This window comes from Triturus cristatus, chromosome 4_1 (genome assembly GCF_964204655.1).
Source record: "Triturus cristatus chromosome 4_1, aTriCri1.1, whole genome shotgun sequence".
Lineage (NCBI taxonomy): Eukaryota > Metazoa > Chordata > Amphibia > Caudata > Salamandridae > Triturus > Triturus cristatus.
In genome coordinates this window covers 1,338,059,201-1,338,086,843 of record NC_140585.1, presented here as the reverse complement: position 1 = coordinate 1,338,086,843, position 27,643 = coordinate 1,338,059,201, and the positions used below count along the sequence as shown (strand labels likewise).

Genomic DNA, 27,643 nt, shown 5'->3' with positions numbered 1-27,643 from the left:
CAGCTCCAAAAAGGCTATGCTCCTCCCCCCGTCCCTCCATTGCGGAGGCCACTTCTCAGCACACTACCTGCCCTGCCAGTATAGGCCAAAACCGTCACTTCCTGCTGCATCCGAAAAAATCTGGACATCCCACTGAACGTCATCCTCCCTGGCCAATGGGACTCCATTAAACGAGTGTAGGAAAACTGACCACATACGCAAATCCTCTTTCACCCCAGCCGACAAGCGGACATGGTGGTGAGGCAAATGATGTCCTGCCAGTGCCCGCCCCAAACGCCTACAAAAGGTCCACCCCGCCCTGACCACCCTGTAGGCAAAATTAAGATGGCCTAGCAAGACCTGAATATCCTTCACCGTCACTTTCTGTTTTGATAGCATTCTGTCCAATAATTCCAACATTTTCATTTTCTTATCAGCTGGCAGGCGAGCCTGCATTGCCACTGAATCAATTTCGATTCCCAGAAACGACATGGTTGTGCATGGTCCCATTGTTTTCTCCGGTGCCAACGGCACCTCCAAATCCCCCATGAGCTCATGGAAAGTGTCCAGGGCTACCTGGCACTCCGTGGAGCTCGGGGAACAGACAAAAAAGAAGTTGTCCAAGTAGTGTGTCACCAACTTGTGGCCCGTGTGCTGTGTAAAATACCACTGCAAGAAGGTGCTAAAACACTCAAACATAGCACAAGACATCGAGCAACCCATCGGTAATGCTTTGTCCACGTACCATTTACCTTCGAAATGGATCTCCAGAAGTTTCCAATCATCTGGATGGACTGGAAGCAACCGAAATGCAGCTTTTATATCGCATTTTGCCATCTTTGCAGTTGCGTCCGCGGTCACGACTAGTGACATGGCAAAGTTAACTGAGGAAAATGAAACCGAGGCCACCTCCTCATCAATGAAATCATTAACTGAAGACCCCTCTGGCCATGATAGGTGCTGAATCAACCTGTATTCTCCCTTCTCGCACCTCTTTCTTCAGTTTATCTTGCACAACTGACCTGTGTTCCGCTGCTGATTTCAAATTTTCTGCCCACTGCCTCTGCCGTGGCTCCCAGCCACCAGGTCACCAAACCTAAAATGGTGGCTGGGAGCCAGAACCCAAAGCATTTATGCTTGGGCTACAAATAAACAAGCCCAAAACCCAAAATGGCCGGCATGAAGTCTGCAAGCCCCCCCCCGCTCCTCCCAAACTGACCTGGGGGGGACCTCCCTGCGGTCGGCAACCCCCCCCCAGCTCCCCATCTAACAACTTGCGCTGTTAACCAAGCTTTTAACCTGAGGTTTTCCATGATTACGTCTGACACCCGCTCCCTCTGTCCTCATGGTTGACTGCACGTTTCAGTTTTTACATATTTGCGCAAAATGCCTTCTGAAGTTTACAGTGGAAGTAATTTTGTACAAGCTAAGCAGTATGCCCCGCTCTCACATACCATCCTTCTAAATCCCGTCACTAATAGACAACTTCCAATCAAGAAGTGATAGGAAAGCGATTGTTAATTACACCAATGCAAAGTTTGTCAGAAAGTTACGGTAAATAACGACAGTGCAAAACACCACGCATGGAGGCAAATTGCAAACTGTGGCTAAACTTGCCCTCCACATTCGTCCCGTCTGGATTTGGACTTCAGTGTAATGCCTTGTCCCTACATAGTGAGTAAACAATGGCGGGTTGGGGGGGAGGGGGTTAGGCGTTATGGAGCGGTGTGGAAATTCTCAATTAGACACTGATTTTGAAGTTCATTTTCTAACAGGGCTCACAGGGCATGGTTTTAGTGAGGAAACGTAGCAGATGGCCAGGGTGTCCCAGGAGACGATAGATGTTCACAGCAGGCCGCTGAGTGTTTCAGTACAGCGGGGGTGCTAACGGGCGGGTTTAAAGTCTCTCCAGCTACAGAAGCAGCTGTGAGAAGGTGGCCTGATATATGCTGTCCACTAGTTCAAGTGGGCATCTTGTATCAGTCCAAACAACCCCTTATGGTGATAGGTTAAAGACAACCTTTATTGAAAGCTATCTTAGTGGTAGCTATGGAGAGCAGCCTTCAGGCTAAGTCTTGAAGGAATGTAAAGCAGCTTGTTTTACCAGTCTATAATCTCTTGAATAATCAAATGAAAGGACAACCACACCAGGTATATATTCGAAATATATGTATTTAAGATAAAATACACCCCTCTAGTCTCTTTATGAGACTGGAGTTCGAAGTACTTAGTTTACAAGTGAACAAGCATCAGTAATAGCACAAATACACGTTTGGGCCCTAGGGGCGTACCAAATCATATACCAAAAAAGTGGTATAAGAACCACGACTGGAATAGACACTAGGCCTGTAGCCTGTAGAATCGCTGGTACCCCAAGAAACCACCCAAGGTAGTGACACAGGGGACCCACGGGGACGGTATGCAGTGTGTAAACACAACCGCGGGTTCCCGTTATCATCTATGGGCAATGTCGCGGTTGGAAATTTAAAGATTAGGGACACTTCTAATCAAGTCAGGGCCAAACCCTTTTGGACTTAAGAAGTTCTAGGGCTAGCACCCACGTGAGCACCGGAGTACTCGAGTTACCTCACCCAGGGAAGCCGGGTGCATAGGTGTCTTTTGGTGTCGGGTCACGTCGTCGATTTCAATGGAAGCCTGCAAAGAACTGCTGCTGCCGTGACGAGGAGAAGTGTTCGGAGAGATCCAAGCCTGGATCTAGGATGTAAGGAACCTGAAAGCAGAGGGGACAGAGTCTGGGTCACTTGCCAGTAACCTAGGGCAGGATGGACCAATGCCCACAGATGTCAGGTGCTTCAGGTGAGTTGATGGGTGTCTTGACTCTTCAGCCACTAGGTCCAGGAGGCGTCGACGAAGCCTACGAGACGGATTCGAGCTGTCCCACGAAGTCTGTCGAGTGCTGCAGTGTCGGCGACCAGAATGGACCCAACAAGCCTTGGCAGCGAGTGTAAGTCAGGGCACGTCTGGAGCAACCAGGAAAGCCCAAGTAGAAAAGGAATTGCCTTCGTGGGGACCTGCTAGCCAACGGGTTAGTGATCACGAAGGAGCCTCGAGCGGTCGCACTTGAAGCTGGCCTACGGGTCACTCGTGGAGTGGAGGCCAACAATCTTCGGTGCAGGAGGTGCTCAAGGATGGGGCTACTCGGAGCCCAAAGCACAACTTCCAGGGGACCAGGAAGATAGTGTTGCTGCAAAAGTTCACGGTGTCCAGGGGTCACGGTTCCACATCACCCACGATAGCCACGGGCCTCAGCTTTGCTGTGGACTCAGGGTAGCCTCGGGGAAGTCTGGAAATCCACCTCTGGTGATGCAAAGACTTCAGCGTCTGGCGGGAGCTTCAGCGATGCAGACCGGTCAGTTGCTTCTTTGGTGCCTGCCAAGCAGGGGAGTCACTCCTTGACCCCAAGGTAGATTTCTTCAGTCTTCTAGTCAGGATAGAACGTCGAAGGTCCAGGATGTACGTTGCAGAGTTTCGTCCAGGGTAATCTAGAGTCCTAGGGACTGGATTCCTATACTTATAGTAAGTTTAGGGGATGGACTAACTCTAAGGCCCAATCTATGGGTGGGCTAGGAAAGAGGGGTGGTTACACCCATTTCCTTTGTCCAGTTTCGCGCCAGAGCAGGGGCAGGTAGCCCCTGCAACCGGTTTGAACTGGGCTATGCACAGGGACACCAAATGTGCCCCAGTGCAGGACTTCAAAGCACCAGAGAGTGCTCCTGCCCAGCCCCAATACACATCTGCCTGTCTGGGGAGGTGGTTACACCCCCCTTCGACAGGAAAACTATTGTCCAGGCCTCCCCTGCCGGAGTTTTGGTCAGCAGCAGGAGGTCAGACCCGTGTCTGTGGCAGAGGCATCCATTCTGTGATTCCAGGGCTCAGGAAAGTCCTACCGGGTTTAGCCAGTGTGAACATGTCTCTCCCTCTAGAAGGGTGGAATGCTACCCCCGCCGCCAGAACTGGCGAGGGGGGGGGGTAGTATACCAAACCGTTCTACACCAAACACGGCATGTTTTGATGCAGCCATTCCAAAGGTAGCATTTACCGCGAGGTTATAATACACTAAAGAGTATATGGTATGGCTGTATCACAGAACAGCCATAAGGAAGTATTTCCGAAAGCTGCAGAGGGGCTCAGCTCATGCTTGGGCACCCTCTCACATAAAACCAAGCACTCTGCCTTCAGGATTGTTAAGGCCTGCCATAGGAGTGGCTTATAGGTTTATATGTGTCTGTATAAGGTAGTGATATAGGTAGCCTATACCACTGTAAGGGGTGCAAGCACACCCTTACCCTGGCTGCAGTAGCAGACCTGTGGTGCCATTTTGGAGTGCTTCCCAGGGGTGGCATAATACATGCTTCAGCCCCTGGTAGGCCTCTAAGGTACCTATGCCCTAGGTACATAGTATACCATATACTAGGGGCTTATAAGGCACTCCAGAACCCAATTAGATATGTACCTAATGTACATGGAAACCATTTTAGAGAGGAAGCAGCTAGGCTGTAGTCCTGATTAGCTGGGCCACAGCCAGACTAAGGTCGAAAAACAGTGAAACACCAGCAAAATGTGGGGGTACCCATGTGAAGCAGATCCTACTCGCCTACAGCAGCTGTCCCGCTGTGAACCTGCGCACGGCCAGTTCTAGCGATGCACGGGCCCGGCACTTCCTTTCACTGGAAGACGTGCATTGAACCATGAGACGTGTATACAGTGACCTTATGCTTCAACTGTAGCTCTCCAATCACATAGAGTATATTGTGCTAACAGTGGGTGGAAATTCCCCTAGGCCGACTGCAGACCTCAATGCATACAATTACTGGTATATTAGGTTATGGCCACCTACAAAGCATCTGGCAGTATATACACTTTAGACAGAATATACAGGCCTCTTACGGTGCACACTCCCATGCCAGGATCATACTTTACGTTCTGGGGCGTGTAGTCCAGATTTAATAATGGGATAAAAAGAACTACAAATCCAATGATACAAAAAATATTGACTGGATGGGTTACTCAGCATAGCCGTGGCAAACTCGAGAGCTTTGAACATGGTCCGCCTTAAACAGCACATATGAGCATGCCTGTCTCTCTAGAAGATGCAGCATCGGTTTAATACAGCCAATCCATATCTCTTAAAACAAGCATTGGCATAGCCAATAGGTCTCACCTTTGGGACCTTATAAGTGTTTTGTTATCCAGCACAATGTCCTTGGTGCAACAACATCTAGTGTTGGCTATGCCAATGCTTGTTACTTTCTGCCATAGGTGCCTTGCAGGTTCTTAAACATGTGCACAAACATCAACAACACAGGCGCATACCGCAAACGAACAGTGCACATACGCACACATGAACAGTGTACACGGATATAAATGGTGCCCGGGTACGCACGCACATGCTTATTTACACAAAATGTGCTTCACTTTAATTACCACCCACACCCCCATGGTAGATTCCCCTTCTGACACAGTGTGAAGGATGCTTTACGGCTCTGCCGTGACAGACTGCACAAACTAATCCGACAATAATAGCGTTCGATAAGCCCTAGACATTGAGTAGATATTGTTTATTTGTTCTCGACTTTGATGCCTAGAGCCCCAGGTGAAGGGCGAAGGAGAGACCAGGGCACCTAAGAGAAAGCAACTGATTCAAGGCCCCAATTGGGGAAAAGAGTCAGTCAGTCAAGAACAATCACTGGAAGCGAAGACGTTTGTTAGAGGTGTGACGCCTTTATTTCTCAAACAGCAGATGCTCTACTTTTCCAACGAGACTTGGTGTCGAGCACCATCCTGTGATTCTGGGCAACTCACTTAATCTCCCCATGCCTACAAAATTTACAGACGGGAGGAGGGGCCATCACAAGGTGTGATAGGAGGCAGCGTGCGATTGCTAACAAAAACAAGCATTTGCAATGCAATAGGTCTCGCAGTCACGCGAGTTTGAGCTATTGGCATTGTAAATGACAATGCCTTTTATTTATGTGTTGGGTTTTAAAACATAAATAAAAGGCATTGTCATTTACAATCTAATAGCTTAAACTCTCGCAAATGCGAGACCTATTGCATTGCAATAAAGGGCCTTCTCGACCGCTTGTTAGATTGTAAATATCAGAGGAAGAGACCGGCCTGCCACGTCTTCAAAGTAGTGATAAATAGTGCAGTGAAGAAGATTTGTAAGTGTTGTAAATTACACAGACACAAAGTGTGAACTGCAACTTACATATGATCCGAGCTATAAACACTAAGAAAGCGCTTCAACACCTTTTGCTCTGTGATTACCATGTTGCGGTTCAGGAGTAAGAGCGGGAGGGGGGAGCTATTTCCTGCCCTCTCCGTGATTTGAGTGTGCAGTTTGGCATTGCGTGATGTCATTGCTAACTTTGGCTTAATAAAAACACACTCCAGCTGTAGTAGGGCTCTAGCTTCACCTCCTGGTGCAGAGCGGTCTGTGCTTTATAGCAGGCATGGAGGGAGGGATGGTCTCGGCTATAGCTCCGGACTTGTACAGTGCCCCTGCTATTACTAGTGAGCGGGAGGCGGTAAGGTGGCAGCGGTGGTATTGGTGGTGATATTGGTGGTGGTATTGGTGGTGGTATTGGTGGTAGTAGTGGTTGTATTGGTGGAGGTGGTGGTATTGGTGGAGGTGGTGGTATTGAGGGTGGTATTGGTGGTGGTAGTGGAGGTGGTGGTGTGGTTAATAAAGCAGACTTTTTAAAACAACCCGGTGGCTTTAGTACAGATGACATATAACACAGATGTGCTGTTGTCAGCTTCAGCCCATTAGCACAGGATTAAGTGCTACCTGGAATTCACGTGACTTAATTCGCGAATCATTTCTAAATACATTTTACTTGGGGGGTTTGAAGATAATGCTGGGTTAAAGTGATTGAAAGCAGGCACCCGTGTTACAGAGGCGGCCGTGCTGCTTAAAAAATACAAGCGGTTTCAGCTGAAGCAGCGCATGTCCGGCCTGCAGTAGGAGAAACTCAATAAAGTAAATAGTGCTTACAGACTAAATGACAGGTCCCGTGTCACAACTAAAATATAAGGGCCAGTCGCCATGGGAGGATGCAAAGGAAGACAAGGCTGTACTAAGGAGGGACTAACAAGCCTATTAACGAGGCAGCATTTGTGAAAGACAATGACACAAGCCAATGAAAAATATGGGAGGAGATTGGGCGCTGCTTCTCTCCCATACTCTACTACAGCAGTCTCACAGAGCCCTCTGTCCTGTCCAGAGAGAAGATAAGAGGTGCTCTGTCTTCTCCCTTTTGAAGCATTTGTCCTTCAACTAAGGACTGGGATAATGCTCAAGTCTTGAGTTTAATGTTGTGAGGCGAAGGCAAAATGTCCCTTTGGTCCTGTAATGTAGTAAGGTGAGGTGGCTCAGAAGGTTTTCATCTCCCTTGAAAGCATTTCAAAGTCATCTTTAAGTCTGCGATGAAGAGTGTAGGGGGACTTTTAGAGTTAGGGGTCTAATATTAAAAGGGATGATTGACTATACTGTTTGCATTTAGTCCGGCTGAGGGCTAGTAGATTCTCACAGACTGATTTTAGGCATTTAGTTGTTTAGTATGAAGGATAGGAAGAATTTTGAATCTTGTTTTGCACTCTGTGGTGGGATAGATAACTTGAAGGTACTTCGATTCACAATTTGTAAAATTCAAAATGCAGCAGATACTGCACGAAACGCTGTGCTTGAGCAACTCAAACTCATGGGACTGTAAAGGGTCACATCCTACATATGATGAAAGGACTGTAGACCTAGATCTTGTAAAGAAATATACAGAAGGAATCAAGCTTAATGACTTCTTTCAAGTTTAAGTGGGAAAGACAACTTTAGTTGATACTAGGCATACAAAGATCAAAGAAACCGCTCTGAAGAAGTCCTGGATGGACGAAGTGCGTTGGCTATGGCTACGGAAAAAATACGTTTTAAAAAAAGACTATGAATAAAGAAAATGTTTAAAAGAATAACAACTCCACGAGTCTTTGCATTATGTGGTTCTGTTTGAATTAATTTTGAAGTTATTGCACAATTTAGTTACATGCTGTTAGTATAAATAAAAGATAACTTCGAGATCTGGCTCGTACATCTTCTAAATGTTATTATGGACTTGTCCTGTGATGAAGGTTAAGGTGACTGATCTTCAGACTAGTGCACCTTTCTTTTATTTTGTTATAACAGTAGCCAAGCCTAGTTCTTAAGTCACTGCCAGCCTTTTCTTTCGCACGCATGACCCCTTTCCCCCTGCACCAAAACTACCTTTCTCCTTTCCTCCGTGCCCCACCCACGCCCAAAACAGAAGCACCCGTGCATATTCACCGCCTGCTCAGACCAGACAGGTAAATATGTGCATTAAAGCCCGGTAACACCATGTCCACACAGTTATTCACCATTCCGAGGCGTTTAACTCGTCATAGGTGCTAGTCTGAGTGGATACGGGCCGGTAACCAATGCACAGCAATTGAAGTGAATTACCACAATCAGCTGATTTAATTTGAAATTAAAAACGTAGGATTTCATTTCAGATCCCGTCGTTTTCAGGAGCCTGTTTGTGTCAGGTGTTACGTCCTCTTTTGCATTTTTATTTTTCAATGAAGTTGGCATTTTTATTAGCCGGGGTGTGTATTTTCATTATTTTACATGTTTTTGGCTAGTTTTGTTAGTTTCTACATTTCCCTTTAATACTGGGAAAGGGAAGAAATGTGACCATGTGGCTACATTGCTGACTGTACAACGAGCAAACCTCCACCAAAACTGTGTGATCTTGGTTACCTTATGTCGCAGTTTCTATATCTGGCAATAATGAGAGCCCGAGAGACACGTTAATGAATTCTGGTATGAAAACCAGACTACAAATACTGGATAATACTAGCTGCTCTCTGTCTAGCGCTTGGAATTCGGCACTCTGCTCTAGATTCACTAATGTGACCTCTTCAATGACACGTCACATGACGTGCTGCTTTTACTGCGGGGACACCACAGCACCTACCAATAAAAACAAGGGGTCTTGCAGCCGCCCGCAGACCTGTGTCTGCCGTTCTGGCTTCCAAGGGCCCCAATGTGAGCATGCGGTTCCCGAGCAGGAGTACCGGCCTTGGTCCACTCAGCCGCCGGTTCCCGGTGCCCGGTCTCCCCAGAGGACAAGCCGACACAAGCATCCAATCCCCGTGTGCACATCTTCTGTCTCGTTTGTCTCCCCGCGTGCACGCTGGAATCGTATCGATTCCAAAAGGCCTCTGCATGGCAGAGCAGCGCATGCGCTGCTTTCGCCAGGCCGAGACCTAATAAAGTAAAACAAGCATGGAGAGAGAACTGTCTGCTGCTCTCAATTGGAGATGTTGTGGTTCAGAGCTGCCGACTCGGGAGCTGGGGACCAGTCTTCGAGACTTGACTTTGGCTCAACAACGGTAATTATTAGCAAATCCTGATTTAGCACTTTAAATTAAAAATAAATAAATAAATCGCATCTTAGAAGGGAAGGGGTGGGAGAAAGCTAAAACAAGTTGCACTAGTTAAAAAAAACAAGTGACGGGCTGCTTGGAAAGGGAAAGCGTGCATGGCGCTGAATGTTGCAGAATAGCATGTCATGCCTGCAGCAGGAAAAACTCATTAAAGAAAGTAGTGATTATAGACTAAATACCATGTAACAACAGAAGTAAAGGGGCCAGTAGCCATGGGAGAATACAAATGAAGACAAGGCCATACTAGGAGGGACTAACAAGCTGATTACTGAATCAGAATCCAGCATTTCCGAAGGACAAAGACACAAGCCAATGAAAAATATTGGGCAGAGAGTGGGGGGCTTCTCTTCCATACTCCAGTACAGCAAGTCTCTCAGAGCAGTGCATGCACGCTGACTCTAGACTCGACCTAAAAAGCTGAAATGGTGGGACAGCAAAAATATGACAAAAGGCAGGCAGTTAAGACTACCTGTTTCACATTCTATTATAACATCAGATCCATGTTACCTGAGATGGGGTGCAATTTGAATGGAACGAGACAATGGTCCTCTTTGGCATCAGTAAGACAAAAATAGCCTGGAGCATAGAATATTCTCCGGCTTACCGAGAATAACAATATTGAGTCTAGACTCCACCATGAGCATTCTCTCATGCTGCTAGCCGCTGGGACCTCGCCACACGGATTGAAACCGAGATAGCCCTCGGTAATCATCCTTGAAGACAACAGCTGTCACCCTAGAATTATCGCGACCCGACTGACCGGATCCCCATTGTGGAATCCAAGTAATTCTAGCAATCCTGGCGCCCACGATCAATATTGTTATTCTCTGTAAACCGGTTACCCAGCACTTCTGGTGTTCGCTACACGTAAATTAGCGGTAATCTTACCGACATTCACTTATTTCTAGGCAATACCTATTGACCCCGAGGCACTATGAATATTCTGAACTGAATCAGTATGACAACCACGCACTGACGATTGTTGTCCGTACACCGGCTCTCACCCGCATAAATTGTTGAATGTACACAGGCATTACTAATTAAATGTCTTGAGCTAAATGTACACAGGCATGAATAATTAAATGTCCTGAAGATGATCCCCCTATTTTTTCCAAGGGATCGAAACGCCGTCGACAGTCTTTACACCATATGCATGTAATATATTGTAAATTCTATTGTGCAATGGTGTTCCTACGTTACCTGAGTCTGCTATATTTTATGCTATGCAGACACGTCCCCCTTGCCTGAACCCTTACCTAAATGTTGTCTGTCTTTTTGTGGCTGTGTCCCACTTGAAATTTTCTATGTATTTTATGTCACATGCCTATTGAATATTAAATTCTGTCCGGCTGGACAAAGAATATAGAGCCTATTTAGTCTATATTTATTACCCAAAGTATTCTATTTTGTCTAAGGACCCCTGTGTTTAGAAAATATATACATACCCAAGGTCCCTGACCAATTGCCTATTGGGTTCCCTTGTCTTTTGAAACACTTACAGTAAGTTCTAGCCCCTCTAATATGCCCTGGGCCATGGATGGAGAGAAAACAGGAGCCTATTTGGAAGGTCCAAGAAAGCTTCCATTTTGGGACATGGGTTGCCCTGGCATCTCTCACATAATTTAAAACTGGTTTATAAATCAATGTTAATGCAGTTTTTAAAGTGGAGTGGGCAAATTTTTAATTTTAATGAGCATGTTTCCAAGATTACATTTATGATATAATTTATTTAAAGCGATTTTTATAATTATTTAAAGATTAATACTTTCAATTTTAGGTTATGGTTATACATAAATTCATGAACATATGATGTAATATGGATTTATTTTGTAAGACTATATTGAAAGTTAAGTTTACAAATGTTCAATTAAATCGGTGGAAAATTCCTTAACAGATGATTTATTTGACATATCGTGAAAAATATACATTATATACATGTTTCTATAGCGAAAGATTCAGCAAACTGCATCAAACTGCAGCCGTACATCAGTGCTCCTCTCAGATAAGTAATTGTTATTTTCCCCGAACAAATGGGCTGGTTCACAGAGATCCAATTAACCACACTGTCCACAGACTTATACACAACTATTTGAAAATGATCTTTTATATGCATGCATGCTTGAAACATGCTTACATGTATAGATTGTTCTTTTTTGCATAGCACCATACATAACGAGTTGTGCTTGTGAGGAAGTTAGGAATGAAAAGAATAAAACCCCAAATATTTGGTTCTCATTTTCTTACACACAGGTATGGTTCCAGAACAGAAGAGCAAAGTTCCGCCGAAATGAACGTGCCATGTTGGCCAATAAGAATGCCTCCCTCCTAAAATCCTATTCTGGGGACATGACAGCTGTTGAACAACCAATAGTACCGCGGCCTGCTGCACGACCCAACGAATATCTATCCTGGGGAGCAACCTCTCCATACAGGTGACTATATTCCCCCATCAGTTATCAAACATATATTTTGTTTGTTCATGAATTAAAGCGTTGTGTCCATGATTAAGTAGTCGTGTTTATGTTCACATTTTCTTTTATGAAATCAAGTAATCATTCACGTACGATTAAGCTTGTATTTTCATTTTTGAAACATCACCAATTTTTAATTTCGTATCTTTTTATTTATGCGTATATAAATTGCATAGACAATCACACAAGAACGGGACCGCATTACAAATTAGACATATTGTGTTAAATAAACAGAAAATTATCCACAATTAGAAAGAAAACATATAACACTATTAAGGCACCATATAGCAAAAAGATGAATAATTACTTTATAAATATTGGCGGTAAGCATACTATGTAGCAATGGAAAGTTTGCTTACCACCAATACAATAACTTGTCCAATGAATTTATATGCTGGTGGACCATAGTTCGGCAATGGCAGAGACAACTCCATCTGGCATCGGAGAATTGGCTATATGTCCGCCTGCCCAATTTAGGGGCATATCAACAACAACCGGCAATAATTATCGCTAAGCGCACTTAGTGCTAGGATAATTTTCGCCGGCTAGCGTGGATTTTTATCGCTGAGATAGCGTGCTATTAGCAACGCTTATCTCAAAAGCGATAAAAATCCTAGCACTAACTGCCTAACATGAGATTATCTCTGGAAACCCAGCGATAATCACACGCAATGTGGTGTTAGCTTGATGATAGGGACTCACAAACTTAGCCATGACATCCACCTTCCATAGGATATCATGGCTAAGTCAGTCCTGAAGCAGGAGTAAGGAAAATAGCTACTTTTCTTGCCGCAATGCTTCATAGCGTGGGGTTTGATGATAGGAGAAATGTCGCTTAGCGACATTTCTCCTGTCATGTCAGGTCAGGAACGCCCACTGGGCGTTAGGAATTCCAATGCTAACGCAAGTTTTCACGCATTAGCGTGAGCTTGCTAATTAGGTGATAAAATTATTGCCGCTTTTCAGCCGAAAACGGCCGCGAAAGCTGCGATAATTTTATCGCCTCGCCTTGCTGATATGCCCCTTAGATGGGAGGATATGTAGGCACTTTTCATGGCCTGTCACTCCAAACACTGCAAACACTGGCAGAAAAGGAAGTAGAAAATGTAAAATGCCTCCCTCGCTATGGAAGAACACTCCGATGACAGGGGGACAATGCTTTTTTATTTTCAAAAACAAAAAAATCCCACTGCAGGATTTTTCACTTTGAAAATAAAAGATTAAAAAAGTTTGGTGGATGGCTCCGTCATGTTGACGGATCCGTGCAACAAACTTAAAAAAGCATTAATAGAAACAGCCATGATGGTGTTTGCTGTCAATGCTTCAGAAACGACCGCCCACTCAAGGGTCAGTTCTAAAGGTGATCGGCGGAGACTCCGACAGGGCGATGCAGTAATTTTCTCCCTCGCCGGAACGGACTTACATCCTCCCACCAAATTATAAATCAGGCTGTGCATTTCTAACAATCCTCTTAAGCTACGTGATGTAACAAATATAATAACCACTATCTATATGTAAACCCAAAAGATCCCTTAAAAAATACCACAGTGATGAATGGATTCATAGAGGATTCGTTCAGGAAGAGAAAAGAAACGGAAGTGATAAAGACATGAACATTATCAAGACATTACCAAGATTCTATGTCCCCACGAACGTGGTAAATTACACTTTCGTTCATATATACCCTAATTAGAACCACCAACATCTTTAAAATCACCTTGCATGTATTTTTGGCTGAAGGTTTTATCTTCCAAAGGGGATAACAAAGAGTTTTTTCAGAAATCCATGTTATAAAAATAGAGTAGTTTTCATTTTCCATCACTTTAATATGATTATCAAGACATTTTCCCCATGAATTCCATAATCCCTTCAGGTAAGCTTATCAAAACACTATTGGTGGCCTGGTGGATATTTTCTGATACATTCCGGATGATAAGGAAAGACTAATGTTATCAGGGTAGTGGCATCACAACTTGTAACATGCTTTGGTAACAAAATTTGGGAACGTAATTTGATGTTTTTATTTCAGACAAAAGCACCATTTAATAAATGTGCAGATTTCGGTGTGTACACAAAAGAGAATGACAATTCACTTTTAAAGTTGTAGTTTGAACAAGTCTACCCATCTTCATTCCCTCTCTCTTTCCCTTCATCATCCTCTCTCCTTCTGCCACTTCTCAGAAAGTCTCCCTTTCAGAAGATTCCCCATTCGTTCCAGCCAAAATAGGATCAATAAGAGTCAATCAGGTATTAATAAAAGCTTTCCTAAATCAATAATAGACTTAAGTTAACAGCTATGGTTGGTAGGATCATTGTGCCCATTAACGGACGCATTGCAGAGATATGTTCGTAACATGACACTCATGTTTGAACCTTGGCGGATTCACACTTTCTATCAACATTGGTTTGCTGAGTTTACAGAATCAGCTATAGCGAGTGCAGGGTAGGTAGTATAGGTTCTATATCACACCTTAGTCTAATGGTGTAGGTACTAAATACATCTTTAAAAAATATATATATCTTCGAGGTGACATACTTAAAATATTCTTTATGGTTCAGTGTTTATAATGACCAAATAAGACAGATCATGTTAACATCAGATGCTAATACACTGACGAATCTGTGATCTGCAGCTGCAGTTTAAACTACTTGTCAAACCCTTTCTTGGGGCAAAGGGCGCAGAGGACAAGGGTGACTTTCCTCTGGGCCTGGTAGGGCTAGGCCCAGAAATGCTGCCTTTTATTCTACCTCCAAACCTTCACCAGGGCTCGTCTACACCCACAAGCATGCACATACACTCAACAAACACACACCAATCGCTCACATTAAATGAAATCACTCCACCCACCACTCACTCACCAAGCACTATGCAACTCTACAAAACATTTCTACATACCCTACGATCTCTAACTCCACACTTGGGCCGCTTTACTCCTAAGCAAACCACAACTCTGCTAAACTACATTACAAATTACATATCACCAATACACCACTAACCTACACTGCACACAGCCATTTTCCCCTCAAACACCCTCTCCCTTGTCACACAAAGTCCTTCCACTAACAGACTATTCCAAACACTGCCCATGCCAGCCCCCTCAGTCCTTTACTCAACCCTCTAACATATCATTCCCCCTGCACAACTCCTTTCTTCTTTTCACCAAAAATCACACTCTATACTTACTTCATCCTCCAATGCTACCTCATTCGTCAAGGCAGCCTATAGCCAATTCTCCTCACTCCTGTGTATTCTCTCTTCCGCTCCACAGAGACACTTCTCTGACACGCATTTCCACCCCCCTCCGCTTCAACATCCATACCTCCCAAGTTCTTCTAATTCAAATACTACACATCAAGTCACTACACTAATATCAAATATTACCATCCCATTAAAAAACTAAATCAAACATACACAGAACTTTTCTAAATTTAATATGCACAGATTAACAGTTCTCTTTTTTAACAAAATACAGATTCATATCCACTCTGTTCTTTATGCCAACACAAATAACACACATTGTTAGATTTGGCATCTTTGGCGTGGTTTCCGCTGACTTTTTGCCTCTACCTCCTGAATTTTTGATGCTGTGCTGGATTTCGTTTTTGCTGGCTTATATGCTTTGGGCACTTTGCCACTGCTGATCAGTGTCAAAGTGCAAATGCTCCCTCTGTAAATTGTCATTAGAATTGGTTCGCCCTGATTGGCATATTTGATTTACTGGTAAGTCCCTAGTAAAGTGCACTGAAGTGTGCCAGGGCCTGTAAATTAAATCTACTAGTCGGTCTGCAGCACTGATTGTTCCCCCTACATGAGTAGCTCTGAAAAGGTAACTCAGGCCTGCACAGTTGTTAACTGCCAAGTCGACTTGACAAGTGCACCCCCTTGCCAGGCCCTGACCTTCCCTTTTCTTACATGTAAGGCACCCCTATGGCGGGCCAAGGTACCCCCTGTAGGAAGGTGGAATCTGACTACATGGTTGCCCCCACTTTTTTCCTGGTGTTTTGGTGGTTTTTGACTTAGTTTGTCTGGGAACCTGCTAATCAGGTCCCAAGCCTATCTGCTTTCTCTCACAAATGGATTCCTAGTACCTTAGGTACACAACAGATTGGATTCTGGGGTGACCTTATAAGTCCATAGTATTTGGTATACTATGTACACAGGGCATAGGTACCCCAGAGGCCTACCAGGGGCAGAAGCATGTATTATGCCACCCCTGGAAAGCACTCCAAAATGACACCACAGGTCTGCTGTTGCAGCCTAGGTAAGGTGGTGCATGCACCCCTTACAGCGATATAGGTTCACTATATCTCACCTATCACTGCTCATAGAAACCTATCAGTCACCCCTATGGCAGGCCTTATCAATCCTGAAGGCAGGGTGCTTGGTTATATGTGAGAGGGTGCCCAGGCATGAGCTGAGTCCCTCTGCAGCATTTGGAATCTATCCTCCAGGGTGGTCAGTAGTGCAGCCTGACCATATACTCTTAAGTGCATTATAACTAAACGGTTAATGCTAACTTTGGACTGGCTGCATGGAAACATGTCGTGTTTGGTGTCAAACACCTTGGAATCATACCCACACATCCATAACTCGTGTGAGAATATGTTCCCACCCTTCTAGAGGGAGAGACATGACAGCACCGGTATACCCGGTACCAACTTAAAAGAGCCCTGGCATCACAAAATGGATGCTGCAACCACAGACACGGATCTGGCCTCCTGCTGTTGACCAAAACTCCGGCAGGGGAGGCCTGGACAATAGGTTTCCTGTCACAGGGAGGTGTAACCACCTCCCAGACAGGCTGCTGGGTATTGGGGCTGGGTGGGAGCACTCTGAGTGCTTTGAAGTCCTGCACTGGAGGCACATTTGGTGTCCCTGTGCATAGTCCAGCTCAAACCGGTTCAGAGGCTTCCAGCCCCTGCTCTGGTGTGAAACTGGACAAAGGAAATGGGTGTAGCCACCCCTCTTTCCAAACCCTCCCATAGGTGGGTCCCCAAAGTTAGTCCAACCCCTTCCTTAGGTATAAGTAAGGAACCCCTGGCAACAGGACTTTTAGATATCCCTGGATAAAACTCTGCAACTGAATCCTGGAACTTCGACGCTCTACTCAAGATTAGAGGACTGAAGAAATCTCCCTTGGGGTCAAGGAGTGACTCCCCTGCTTGGCAGGCACCAATGAAGCAATTGCCGGTCTGTATCTCCGAAGCTCCCGCCGGACTCCGAAGTATCTGCAGCCCAGGAAGAGGATTTCCAGACTTCTCAGAGGCCGACCTGAGTCCCCAGCAAAGCTGAGACCCACAGCCCTTGTGAGTAACGTGGAACCGTAACTCCTGGTCACCGTGCACATTTGCAAGTGCATTGACTTCTCGACGTCTCTTGAAATCGTGCTTTGGTTTACTCGTAGCCCAAGCCCCGAGCACCATGTGCACCAAAGATTGTGGGCCTACACTCCAAGAGTGTTCCGTGAGCCCGCTTTTTGTATTTCAGCTCGAGGCTCCGTCGTGATCCCTGGTCCGTCGACTGGTGCGTCCCTGTGAAGGCAACTCTGATTTTCCTTGGGCTTCCCTGGTTTCTCCAGACGTGCCCTGACTCCTCACCACGTGGTGAGTCCCTCAGACCTCGCTGGTCTGCACCGAAGCATCTTTCTCCTTTCTGCGTGGGTTGCTGTTGCCAAGGCTTGTTTTGTCCAATCTGGGCACCGAGGCTGCAGCCCTCAACATCCTTTGTGGAACAGCTCGAATCTAGCTCCTGGTCGCGTCTTCGACATCTCCTGGTCCTCCTGGTTGAAGAGTCAAGCTTCACCTTCTTCACCTTAAATCACCCGACATCGGTGGGCATTCGCCTATCATGCCCCTGGTCACTGGCTAGCAACCCAGACTCTGTCCCCTCTGCTTTCAGGTTCTTCTCATCTTCGATCCAGGCTTGGATCTCTTCAGACAATTCGCATCTTCCCGGCAGCAGCACTTCTTTGCCAGCTCCCATTGAAAACGACGACGCGACCCGACACCATTTGACAACTATGCACCCAGCTTCCCTGGGTGATGTAACTCGAGTACTCCGGTGCACCCGTGGGATGTTGACCCTAAGTCCAAAAGGGTTTGGTCCTAGCTCATCTCTAACTGTCACTAATCTTTAAAAATCTAACCACGTTTTTCCCCATAGAAGCTAACGGGAGCTTGCGACTGTGTTCTCACACTGCACATGGCCCCCGTGAGTCCCCTGTGTTACTACCTTGGGTGGTTCCCTGACGTGTATTTGTGCTATTTTACTGTAGTATTTGAAGTGTAACTTATGTGTTTGGACCTCTAGCCTCATAAAGAGACTAGTAAGGTGTGTTTAGAAATAAATACATATATTTTATATATACCTGGTGTGGTTCCCTTTCATTTGGTCATTCAAGAGATTATAGACTGGTAAAACAAGCTGCTTTACATTCCTTCAAGACTTAGCCTGAAGGCTGCTCTCCATAGCTACCACTAGGATAGCTTTCAATAAAGGTTTTCTTTAACCTATCATCAATAAGGGGTTGTTTGGACTGGTGCAAGGTGCCCAATATAATTAGTGGACAGCATATACCAGGCAAACTTCTCACACCCCCCTGGGCAGGGTGCAGTGTACGTTAAGGTAGGACATGTACTGGTGATTGAGACAAGTCCTGATAGTAAAATACTGCCAATTTTGTTTTTCACTATTGAAGGGCTATCTTGCCCCATAGGATAGAATGGGTAATGCTTAGCAACATCCTACAAGCATAACTTCCCATTGGGACTAGATTGAGAAATAACGTTCAGGCTCTCTGAACTCACAATTTAATAACACATCTTTTAGTAAAGATGTTTTTTAAATTGTGTTTGAAAATGCCACTTTTAGAAAGAAGGTATATTCTTGTCGAAGCATTCTGTGTGCCTCTGCCTGTTTTTGTATGGACTGTCTGGTTTTGGAGTGACAGGGGCTGGGGATGTGCATTCACTGTAGACAGCCCGGGGCGGGGGGGGGGGGGGTTTAAGCTGTGCTTGCCACTTCTGGGATGACTCAGAGCTGGTCTGAATAGACCCTGGCTGAATTTAGAGTAGTGGGAGGAGATTTCTTTGCACCTGGATAGGGCCTGTCTCCCTTCCACAATGCTGTCTCCACCCCCTGCTGTCATGCTGCACCAGTGAGGACGAAACTGGTTTGGACTGGGCTCAGAGACCCTTGCACAAAGAGAACAAAGACGTTTTGGGTGTTGAAGTATTAGACGTAAAACCCCTGAACAGTAAACTACTTCTGGAATCAAGAGGAACCTTTGACAAGGAGAAGAGCTGGAGAAACTGGAGGAGGAGTACTGCCCCTTTGTTGTGTGCTGTCTGGGGTTGGCTTGGAGTAGCTGTTTCTGCGAAGCAAAGGAGAAGGACTTTGATGTGTGCTGTGTCCCCCTGCTTGAAGAAGATCACCAAGGGCTTTAGAAGAGCTTGCCTCTTGTTCTGAAGTCTCAGGGACCCACAGACTTCACCCCCCAGCTCCCCTGAACTTCCTTGCTGGGAGTTCTGACCTGCCAAGAGATGGCTGTGACTGTCTTGGGCCACTGGAGGTTATTCCTGGTGTTGGGAGCTGGAAAAGAAACGCAACTACAAAAAAGCAGATGCATCGACCTTCTTGCGGCTATTTTCCCGACAGAGCACCGCTGTGCGAGAAGAATCGCCGCGCCGCTGCCAACACCGATGTAGTGCCTGTTACCGCTGCAAGAACCGATGCGTCGTGGGATCGCAGCTGGAGAAACCGACACAGTGCAGCCCGACACCACTGTATTGATCGTTGATGCATCCCAAATTTCCACGCAAGTTTTCCCAAAGCACCGCCTGCGGACCAGACATGTCTTAGAGTTGACGCATTACTTCCCCCTACTGACCGGACACGACGCATCGCTTCTCCTGCGTGCAGCAGAACTGTTGCATCGCCTCCCCATGGCCTCAGAAACTGACGCCTCTCTTTGTGTTCCGACGCTTCCCATCTATGAGGCTGTTTGGCCTTGTGAATTTTATCGCAACTACAGGTACTTTGAGAGAAATCGCGCATCCATAGTTTTCTATGGGCCAAGTTGTTTGAAACCTTTTGAAAGTCATATTCTTATTACTTGTGTGTTGGATTTATGTCGTTTTGGTCTTGTTGAGTTTAGATAAAGATACTTTATTTTTCAAAACTGGTGTGGTGTCCATTTGTAGTGTTATCACTGTATTACTGTGTGTTTTGAGTACAAATACTTTACACATTGCCTTTGGGATAAGTCTGTCTGCTCATGCCAAGCTACCCAGAGGGTGAGCAGGGGTTATCTAAAGTGTGTATCCCCCTTAACCTGACTAGAAGGAAGGGTCCCTATTTGGACAAAGGTACCTACCTCTGCCAACTAGAGACCCCCATTTCTTTCTGACCATGTCATCAGTGGTGTAATATGTGACGTCATCAGCAGAGCATTGCGGGGGCGGGAGTTATAGTTAGCTCAACTAACTATAACAGCCAAATTTCTCTGGTTTTGTACGAGTGAAATGTCCAACTAACTATAACTTCCCTGAAACCTGTGTTTTTTTTCAGTGAATTGCCAAGGTTTTTTAAATGCTAATTTCTAACTATAACGTGCCTGAAACCTATGGTTTTTTAGTGAATATATAGATGTATGTATATATAAATATATATATATATATATATATATATGATATATTTAGGATTTTGATAGAAAAGCAGACATTTGAGGTGAGCAGATCAAGAGTGTCGCTGGTGTTGAGGATACTGTAGTAGTTTCTCTATGTACTTGCTGTCTATCTACCCTGTGCCACCTACGATGTCACTGTCTTGGTGATGGAATGTTATGGTTTGAACCCCAGGATTGTCAGTTCCTGGAAGCTGTGGAGATGAACAGTCAAAAAAGTATGTGCTCTTACACTTACCTGGCCTGGTGTAATCACTACAGGTACTCTATACAGGAGCTGCTTTCCATCTAACATTGAGAACTGCCCTGAGTTCTCTGCTTCTTTTTTGCTTAATTTATTTGTCACTCTATGCCTGAACAGGTATTGTTCTGTCTTATACTGGGTGCTCCCTTGTGTCTGGACAAAGCTATACTTCTCTGACAAGCTCTAAGTAGAGCAAAACACTGTGTCAGGGGTTGCTTTTACTCATTTCAGGTTGGCTTGATGGTAATTTACCAATTCAAAGGTGTAATACTGTGCCTGGAGTGATAAATGGCTTTTGTCATTTTAAAGCTCTGCATGGACAGCACTCTGCTATTCCTATGCTAAAAGACTTTGCTGTAGAAATGGCAAATGACTTTGTCCCTTTCTATCTCGGCGTGAATGGCACTGTGCTAATACTATGCTTAAAGAGATTTTGATAGAAAAGCAGACATTTGAGATGAGCAGATCTAGAGTGTCGCTGGTGTTGAGGGTGCTCAATACTGGAGCTGCTTTTCACCTAAACTTGAGAACTACCCAGAGTTCTCTGCTTCTTTTTTATATATATATAATGGAATGGAGAGCCCGCCGGCTGGATAAAGAAGCGGACAATTTATTTGAGGCAGGCCAATTGCTGGGATGCTCCCCCGCCCAATATTTTCTGGAAACTTTTTCACTTCAGCTAGGATTTGTAGGGGTATTTACCTCCGTGATTTAAAGGAAAGCAAATAGGTTAAAATCGAAGGACATCTGTTGGACTACGTAAGTGGCATAATCATGGACTGTCAAGAATATGGGGAGTGTCCCCCAGGCACTGGACTAGTCCTGTTAACAGGATTTAATGCAATAATAAAGTATTTGATGAGACGTTTATAATCCGTTCATGTAGATGTATTTAGTATTGTTATTTCATCACAATATTTTAAATGAATTCAAAATTCCACAATGTAGTGTCCACAACGGTTATTTTTTCATGTTCAACTTTAAATCATATTTGTTTTCATCTATCCCAATGCATTTCGGCAATATGCCTTCGTCAGGGGATTTTCTGTAAATAAATTTTACTTATTTTAGGACTATGTCATACGAAAAAAAGTGCCATATGTTAGTTAAGCGCTCCCTTAGTATGCAGGTCCTATGGTTAAAACTGCTTGATGTATGGTGTGCCATCGCGACCTCTAGAACAGTATTATCAGATTAATGATGTTAAAAACTTTTGACTACCTGTGATGTGAATTATCTGCAAAAGAAAAGAAAAAATACTAGTGTTAATGGTGAAGTTGACGGTGGTAGTTGTAAACTTTTTACATGCTTGAAACGTGATGTTTATAATGGTTATAGCTGTGGAGTCATACACGAGTGAAACGAAAAGTGACTACTATTTGTTAGAATCGCATGTGATGTTATTTGACTACAAACGGTGCACGTATTTTAACTACGAACGGTGCACGTATTTTAATCACGTTGCCACGGGATTAACAAGGTTCCAGAAAGTTAAGGTGCTTGTGCTTAAACTGAAGTCAAAATGATCGCATATTTCGTCATTACCTACGCGTCATCGTGTTGTGCTTAGCATGCATACATATCTCTTAACCAAGACGGTGGATGATCATGTGGTAAGGATGAATGCATGGATTGGTGACTAGACTGTGTGAATGTCTCTCTTAGTCTCTCACTTGGTGTGTAAGCAGGTGCATGGCTTGGTGAGTAGCTACATCAGTGTGTATATGTGTTTTTCATTGATTGTATGAGTATCTGTATGGGGGTCTGACTGTCTATGTGGGTGTGTGGGTGGTGTCTGACTCTGTTCATACATGTCTGAATGGCCGATTCACTGGTTCTATAGATTTAAAAGTGCATCTCAGAAGGGCTGTATAGATAGCTGACTGTGTGAACAGGTGTGTTCATTAGTGAATTGATGTCTCAGTTGTATATATGTGAGTAACTATATATGTTTTTACACACTATATGTGAGTGTTGGGGTGTATAATTGACTACGTGAAAGACAGTGATTGCAAGAGTGTCTACATACACGAATGTGTACATGTATTAGTGATTGTATAAGAGAGTAAGTATGTGATAGTATCTATATAAATAAGGAAAGTGATGTGTGCATAAATAAGGCAGGTGTTGTGTATATATCTGCATAGGTGAGTACATGGGTGTATGATTGATTTTTGGCATGACTGAATAGATGTGTGAGTAACTCTGGATCAGTAGCACTGTGTAAATGTATATATATGTGTATGAGTGGATATTATACTGATGTAATGATGAGTGACACCATGTATAAGTGACTGTATCAGTGTATATCTGGCTCACAATATATAGATAGGAATCAGTGGATGGATATCTAGTATCTGGTATTGGTGTGTCTATGCTTTTAAAAACTGTAGTCTTTATTTTAGAGTGCGTCTATCAAAGGTTATATTACAGTGTGAAGAGGTGTGTCAGACTATCACGTGGATGATGTCATCAGTGATGTAATTTGAGATGTCATCAGTGATGTCATGAGTGATGTCACTGACCATATTATGAGTGATGTAATATGTGACGTCATCAGCAGTGCATTGCAGGCGCGCGAGTTATAGTTAGTTCAACTAACTATAACAGGCGAATTTCTCTGGTTTTATATGAGTCAAATGTCCAACTAACTATAACGTCCCTGAAACCTATGGTTTTTCCAGTGAATTTCTAAGGTTTTTTAAATGCTAATGCCTAACTATAACGTCTGTGAAACCTATGGTTTTTTCAGTGAATTTCGAAGGTTTTTTAAATGCTAATTTCATATATTAATATTTATAAAACCTATATTTTTTCAAATTGTTTTTTAATAGTTTGCAACTCTATCATCCTTTTTTTTAAACTTTACAAATTATATAATCTTTTATATTTTCCCCACAAAATATATATATATATTTTTTTGGGGAGAAAACTACAGTCCCGTACCAGTAGTCTACCAAGCTCGATCAACACGCGAATCCTATCCACCACATTTAAATGATGCGCATTTCATATCTGACGGGTTTGTGGCACCGTGTCCCGCGTAGCAACATGTACATATGAGGTCACGCCAGCTGCTACTTTGATATGCGACGGGTATGCACTACCAAGCCGCGCGTTACGTCATGTACGTATAGGGCCGCGCCCACTGCGTGTTGCGTATGAGACGAGGGCACGCTGCCACGCCCTTTGTTATGTCATAGACGTACGATGTCGCGCCGCATACGCCATTCCCTCATTTTTTCTGTCTCAAAACTATATCTAAAAAACTTTAAAGTGTATATGAGAGCAAGCGATAAGTAAAAATATTTTAAACAGTTATATATTTCTAACTGTAATAAACATATATTATAATAAATATATTTTCTCAAAATTACATCGGGTTCTGTCTCATTGCGCACTGGCTGCGTGATTGCCATGTAACCATAAAAAAAGCATTTCATTATTTCATAACATTTCCCATTGTAACAGTTCGAAAACGCCACCCATTTTAGTCAATATCTGAACTGCATTTCATGAGACACACCTCTTTTGCTTAGAGAGCTGTGGTCAAAACATTTTGCAATATACACATATCTTGCACTACACACAACATGCAACCATCATTTGTATCAATATTCATGCTCTGTAAAGTAGCTTTCCACCTATGATACCCATACACCTAAAAGTTACATTACCAACATTTTCTCCAATACCACAGGTAACATGGTTGCATACGCTGTCCACAACACAACGTAATATAGTACGGCCCAGAGACAGAATCATGCATAGATAATGAACACACAGACACAGATAGATAGTGGCAGTGGATACGGGCACGTACGCTTGACTCCTTTTTATTACCATGGTGACATATCCAGTGACGTCTGTGCTGGATGTGTGTGCGGTAAGTCAAAACCAACCTTCAGACAATGGTTGCTGCTAACATCAACTACAACAGTAATCATTGGATCACACACATAAATTCAATATTAAAAGAATCAATCATTTATGCTGCAGTAAGGTAGGGACAGTAGATGTGAAATAATACAGAAATAATTCCATCGTAAAAAAACAACAACTTGTGGTATACTGACACACAATCAATAGATCTGAAATAATACACAAAAAGATTATATCATAAACGCTCCATCAGTTCTAGTGCACTCACATAACCACATCAAAAGCATTCAGCATGTGCACAGCCACCGATAATGCGTGCTGTAGACAGGACGTATTAGGAGCAATATCTGTTGCCATCAACACTGCATCATCTGCAATACCGACTCAATCTGAATTATGAACACTGCTGTCTGCACAGTATGATGCATATGAGTGGTGCAGACAGAGCGCACTGGAGCAATATCTTTTCCTACAGGACTGCATCATCTACAGTACCGACTCAATTTCAAATGTGGACACAGAAGTCTGCAGTATAGGCCAGAGAGAGCGTTCAGCAAGGGCCCACAGCCACGTGGCATTGACTTGACCTCTACAATTTGCAATACACAAAGCAAAAAAAACGTGTACAGAGCCTACAATGATGCGTATGAGTGCTGCAGACAGAGCACACTGGAGCAATGTCTTTTCTTACAGAACTACCTAATCTACAATAGCGACTCCATCTGAATTATGAACACCACTGTCTGCAGTGTAGGCCAGAGAGAGCAGTCAGCAAGAGCCCACAGCCACCTGGCATTCACTTAAGCTCTACAGTTTGCACTACATAAAGAAAAAAAACGTGTGCAGATCCTGCAATGATGTATATCAGTGGTGCAGACAGAGCGCACTGGAGCAATGTCTTTTCCTACAGGACTGCATCATCTATAATACCTACTCAATGTCAAATGTGGACACTGAAGTCTGCAGTATAGGCCAGAGAGAGCATTCAGCAAGGGCCCACAGCCACGTGGCATTGACTTGAGCTCTACAGTTTGCAATACACGAAGCAAAAAAAAAGGGTGCGGAGCCTGCGATGATGCGTATCAGTGGTGCAGACAGAGCACACTACAGCAATCTCTTCTCTTCCAGGACTGCATCATCTACAATAGCAACTCGATCTGAATTGTGAACACTACTGTCTGCATTGTTAATTAAAAGCAGTACTCATACACACAGTCATCAATACTTTTTCACACTCCCTCTTTACAAAATAAAACAACATAAATTACAGAGAACTCTACAATGAATAAATCAAAACAATTCGAATTGGAATTTCATCTCTACACAGTCTACACTATTCACTGTTCCTTTGGACTTCCAAGATAAATCTTGTCATTTCACTAAACCTATAACTGATATAAAAAAACTTCTTGAAGCAAGTATACTAAAACAATATTGTGTATGTTTCAATAGACGTTCTAATTACTGAACTACTGGATTCTGTAATTAAACAATCACCACGTAATCTAAATTGTTAACCCTGCGAACTGCAGTCCACACCAAATCCAGTGGTCATTCACAACTCACAGCCACATACCGTTGGATTCGGAAGCACGGAGTTGGTTGCACCTGATCAGAGGGGATACACAAAAATCATCACAGACTTTAACTTATGACATCCTCAATCATAGAATCAAGACCCCATTTCACTGTTTGCACCTGCTGTACCACAGTATACTCCACCGACTACTGTCAACGAAGCCCAATAATCATGTGCAGCTGTTAGCTATGGAATCACAGACTGTGATGAACCTTAACACACAAACTTCTGAAAAAAGCAAGCAGCAGGTAATATCGGACATCATCCATTGTGGGATCAAGACACCGTTCCACAGTTGGGACCTAAAGTTGGATGAACCTGATTGAAGAGAGTACCTTCATCTCCACTCTCAATTGCAGTTCTAATATCGTCCATTGTGGAGTCAACACACCGTTCTACTTTAGAAACCTAGAGTTGGTTGCAGCTGGTAGAAGGAAATACCTCCATCTCCACTCTCAGATACAGTTCTAACATCATCCATTGTGGGATCAACACACCATTCCACTGTTGGGACCTAGAGTTGCTTGCACCTCATCGGAGGGGGTACACAGGAATCATCACAAACTGTAACTTCTAACATCCTCAATCATATAATTAAGACCCCATTTCACTGTTTGGACCTGCTCTACCGCGGTGTATTCCAGCAATACCAGTCAACTAAGCCCAATAACCATGTGCAGCACTTAACTACAGAAGCACAGAATCTGATGCACCTCAACAGACGGAGTTCTGTGAAAAACCAGCAACAGGTAATATCGGACATCGTCCATTGTGTGATCAATACACCATCCCACTGTTGGTACCCAGAGTTGGTTGCGCCTCATCAGAAACTATACACAAAAATCATCACACACTTTAACTTCTGACATCCTCAATCATAGAATTAAGACCTCGTTTCACTGTTCGAACATGCTGTACCGCTGTGTACTCCAGCAACTGCAATAAACCATACCTAATAATCATGTGCAGCAGTTAACTACAGAAGCACAGAGTCTAATCCACCTCAATGGAAGGAGTTCTGTAAAAATTAAGCAGAATGTAATATCGGACATCTTCCATTGTGGAATCAAGACAACGTTCCACTGTTGCAACCTAGAGTTGGTTCCACCTGGTCAAAGGGAGTACCTTCATCTCCACTCTCAGATGCAGTTCTAACATCATCCATTATGGCATCAAGACACTGGTCCACTGTTGGGACCCAGAGTTGGTTGCAGCTGATCAAAGGGAGTACCTTCATCTCCACTCTCAGATGCAGTTCTAACACTGTCCATTGTGGGATCAAGACACCGTTCCACTGTTGCAACCTAGAGTTGGTTTCACCTGG

At 44.0% G+C, this 27,643-nt stretch overlaps 1 protein-coding gene across 2 annotated transcripts in view; it reads left to right on the top strand.

Moving 5' to 3' along the window:
• PRRX1 (paired related homeobox 1) overlaps positions 1 to 27,643 on the top strand; it is a 473,999-nt gene that overhangs the window by 327,770 nt on the left and 118,586 nt on the right. For both annotated transcript variants that reach the window (XM_085654825.1, XM_085654826.1), the window contains exon 3: positions 11,710 to 11,891. In XM_085654825.1, the coding sequence (XP_085510951.1) occupies positions 11,710 to 11,891 (182 nt within the window). The remainder of the gene's footprint in view (positions 1 to 11,709; positions 11,892 to 27,643) is intronic.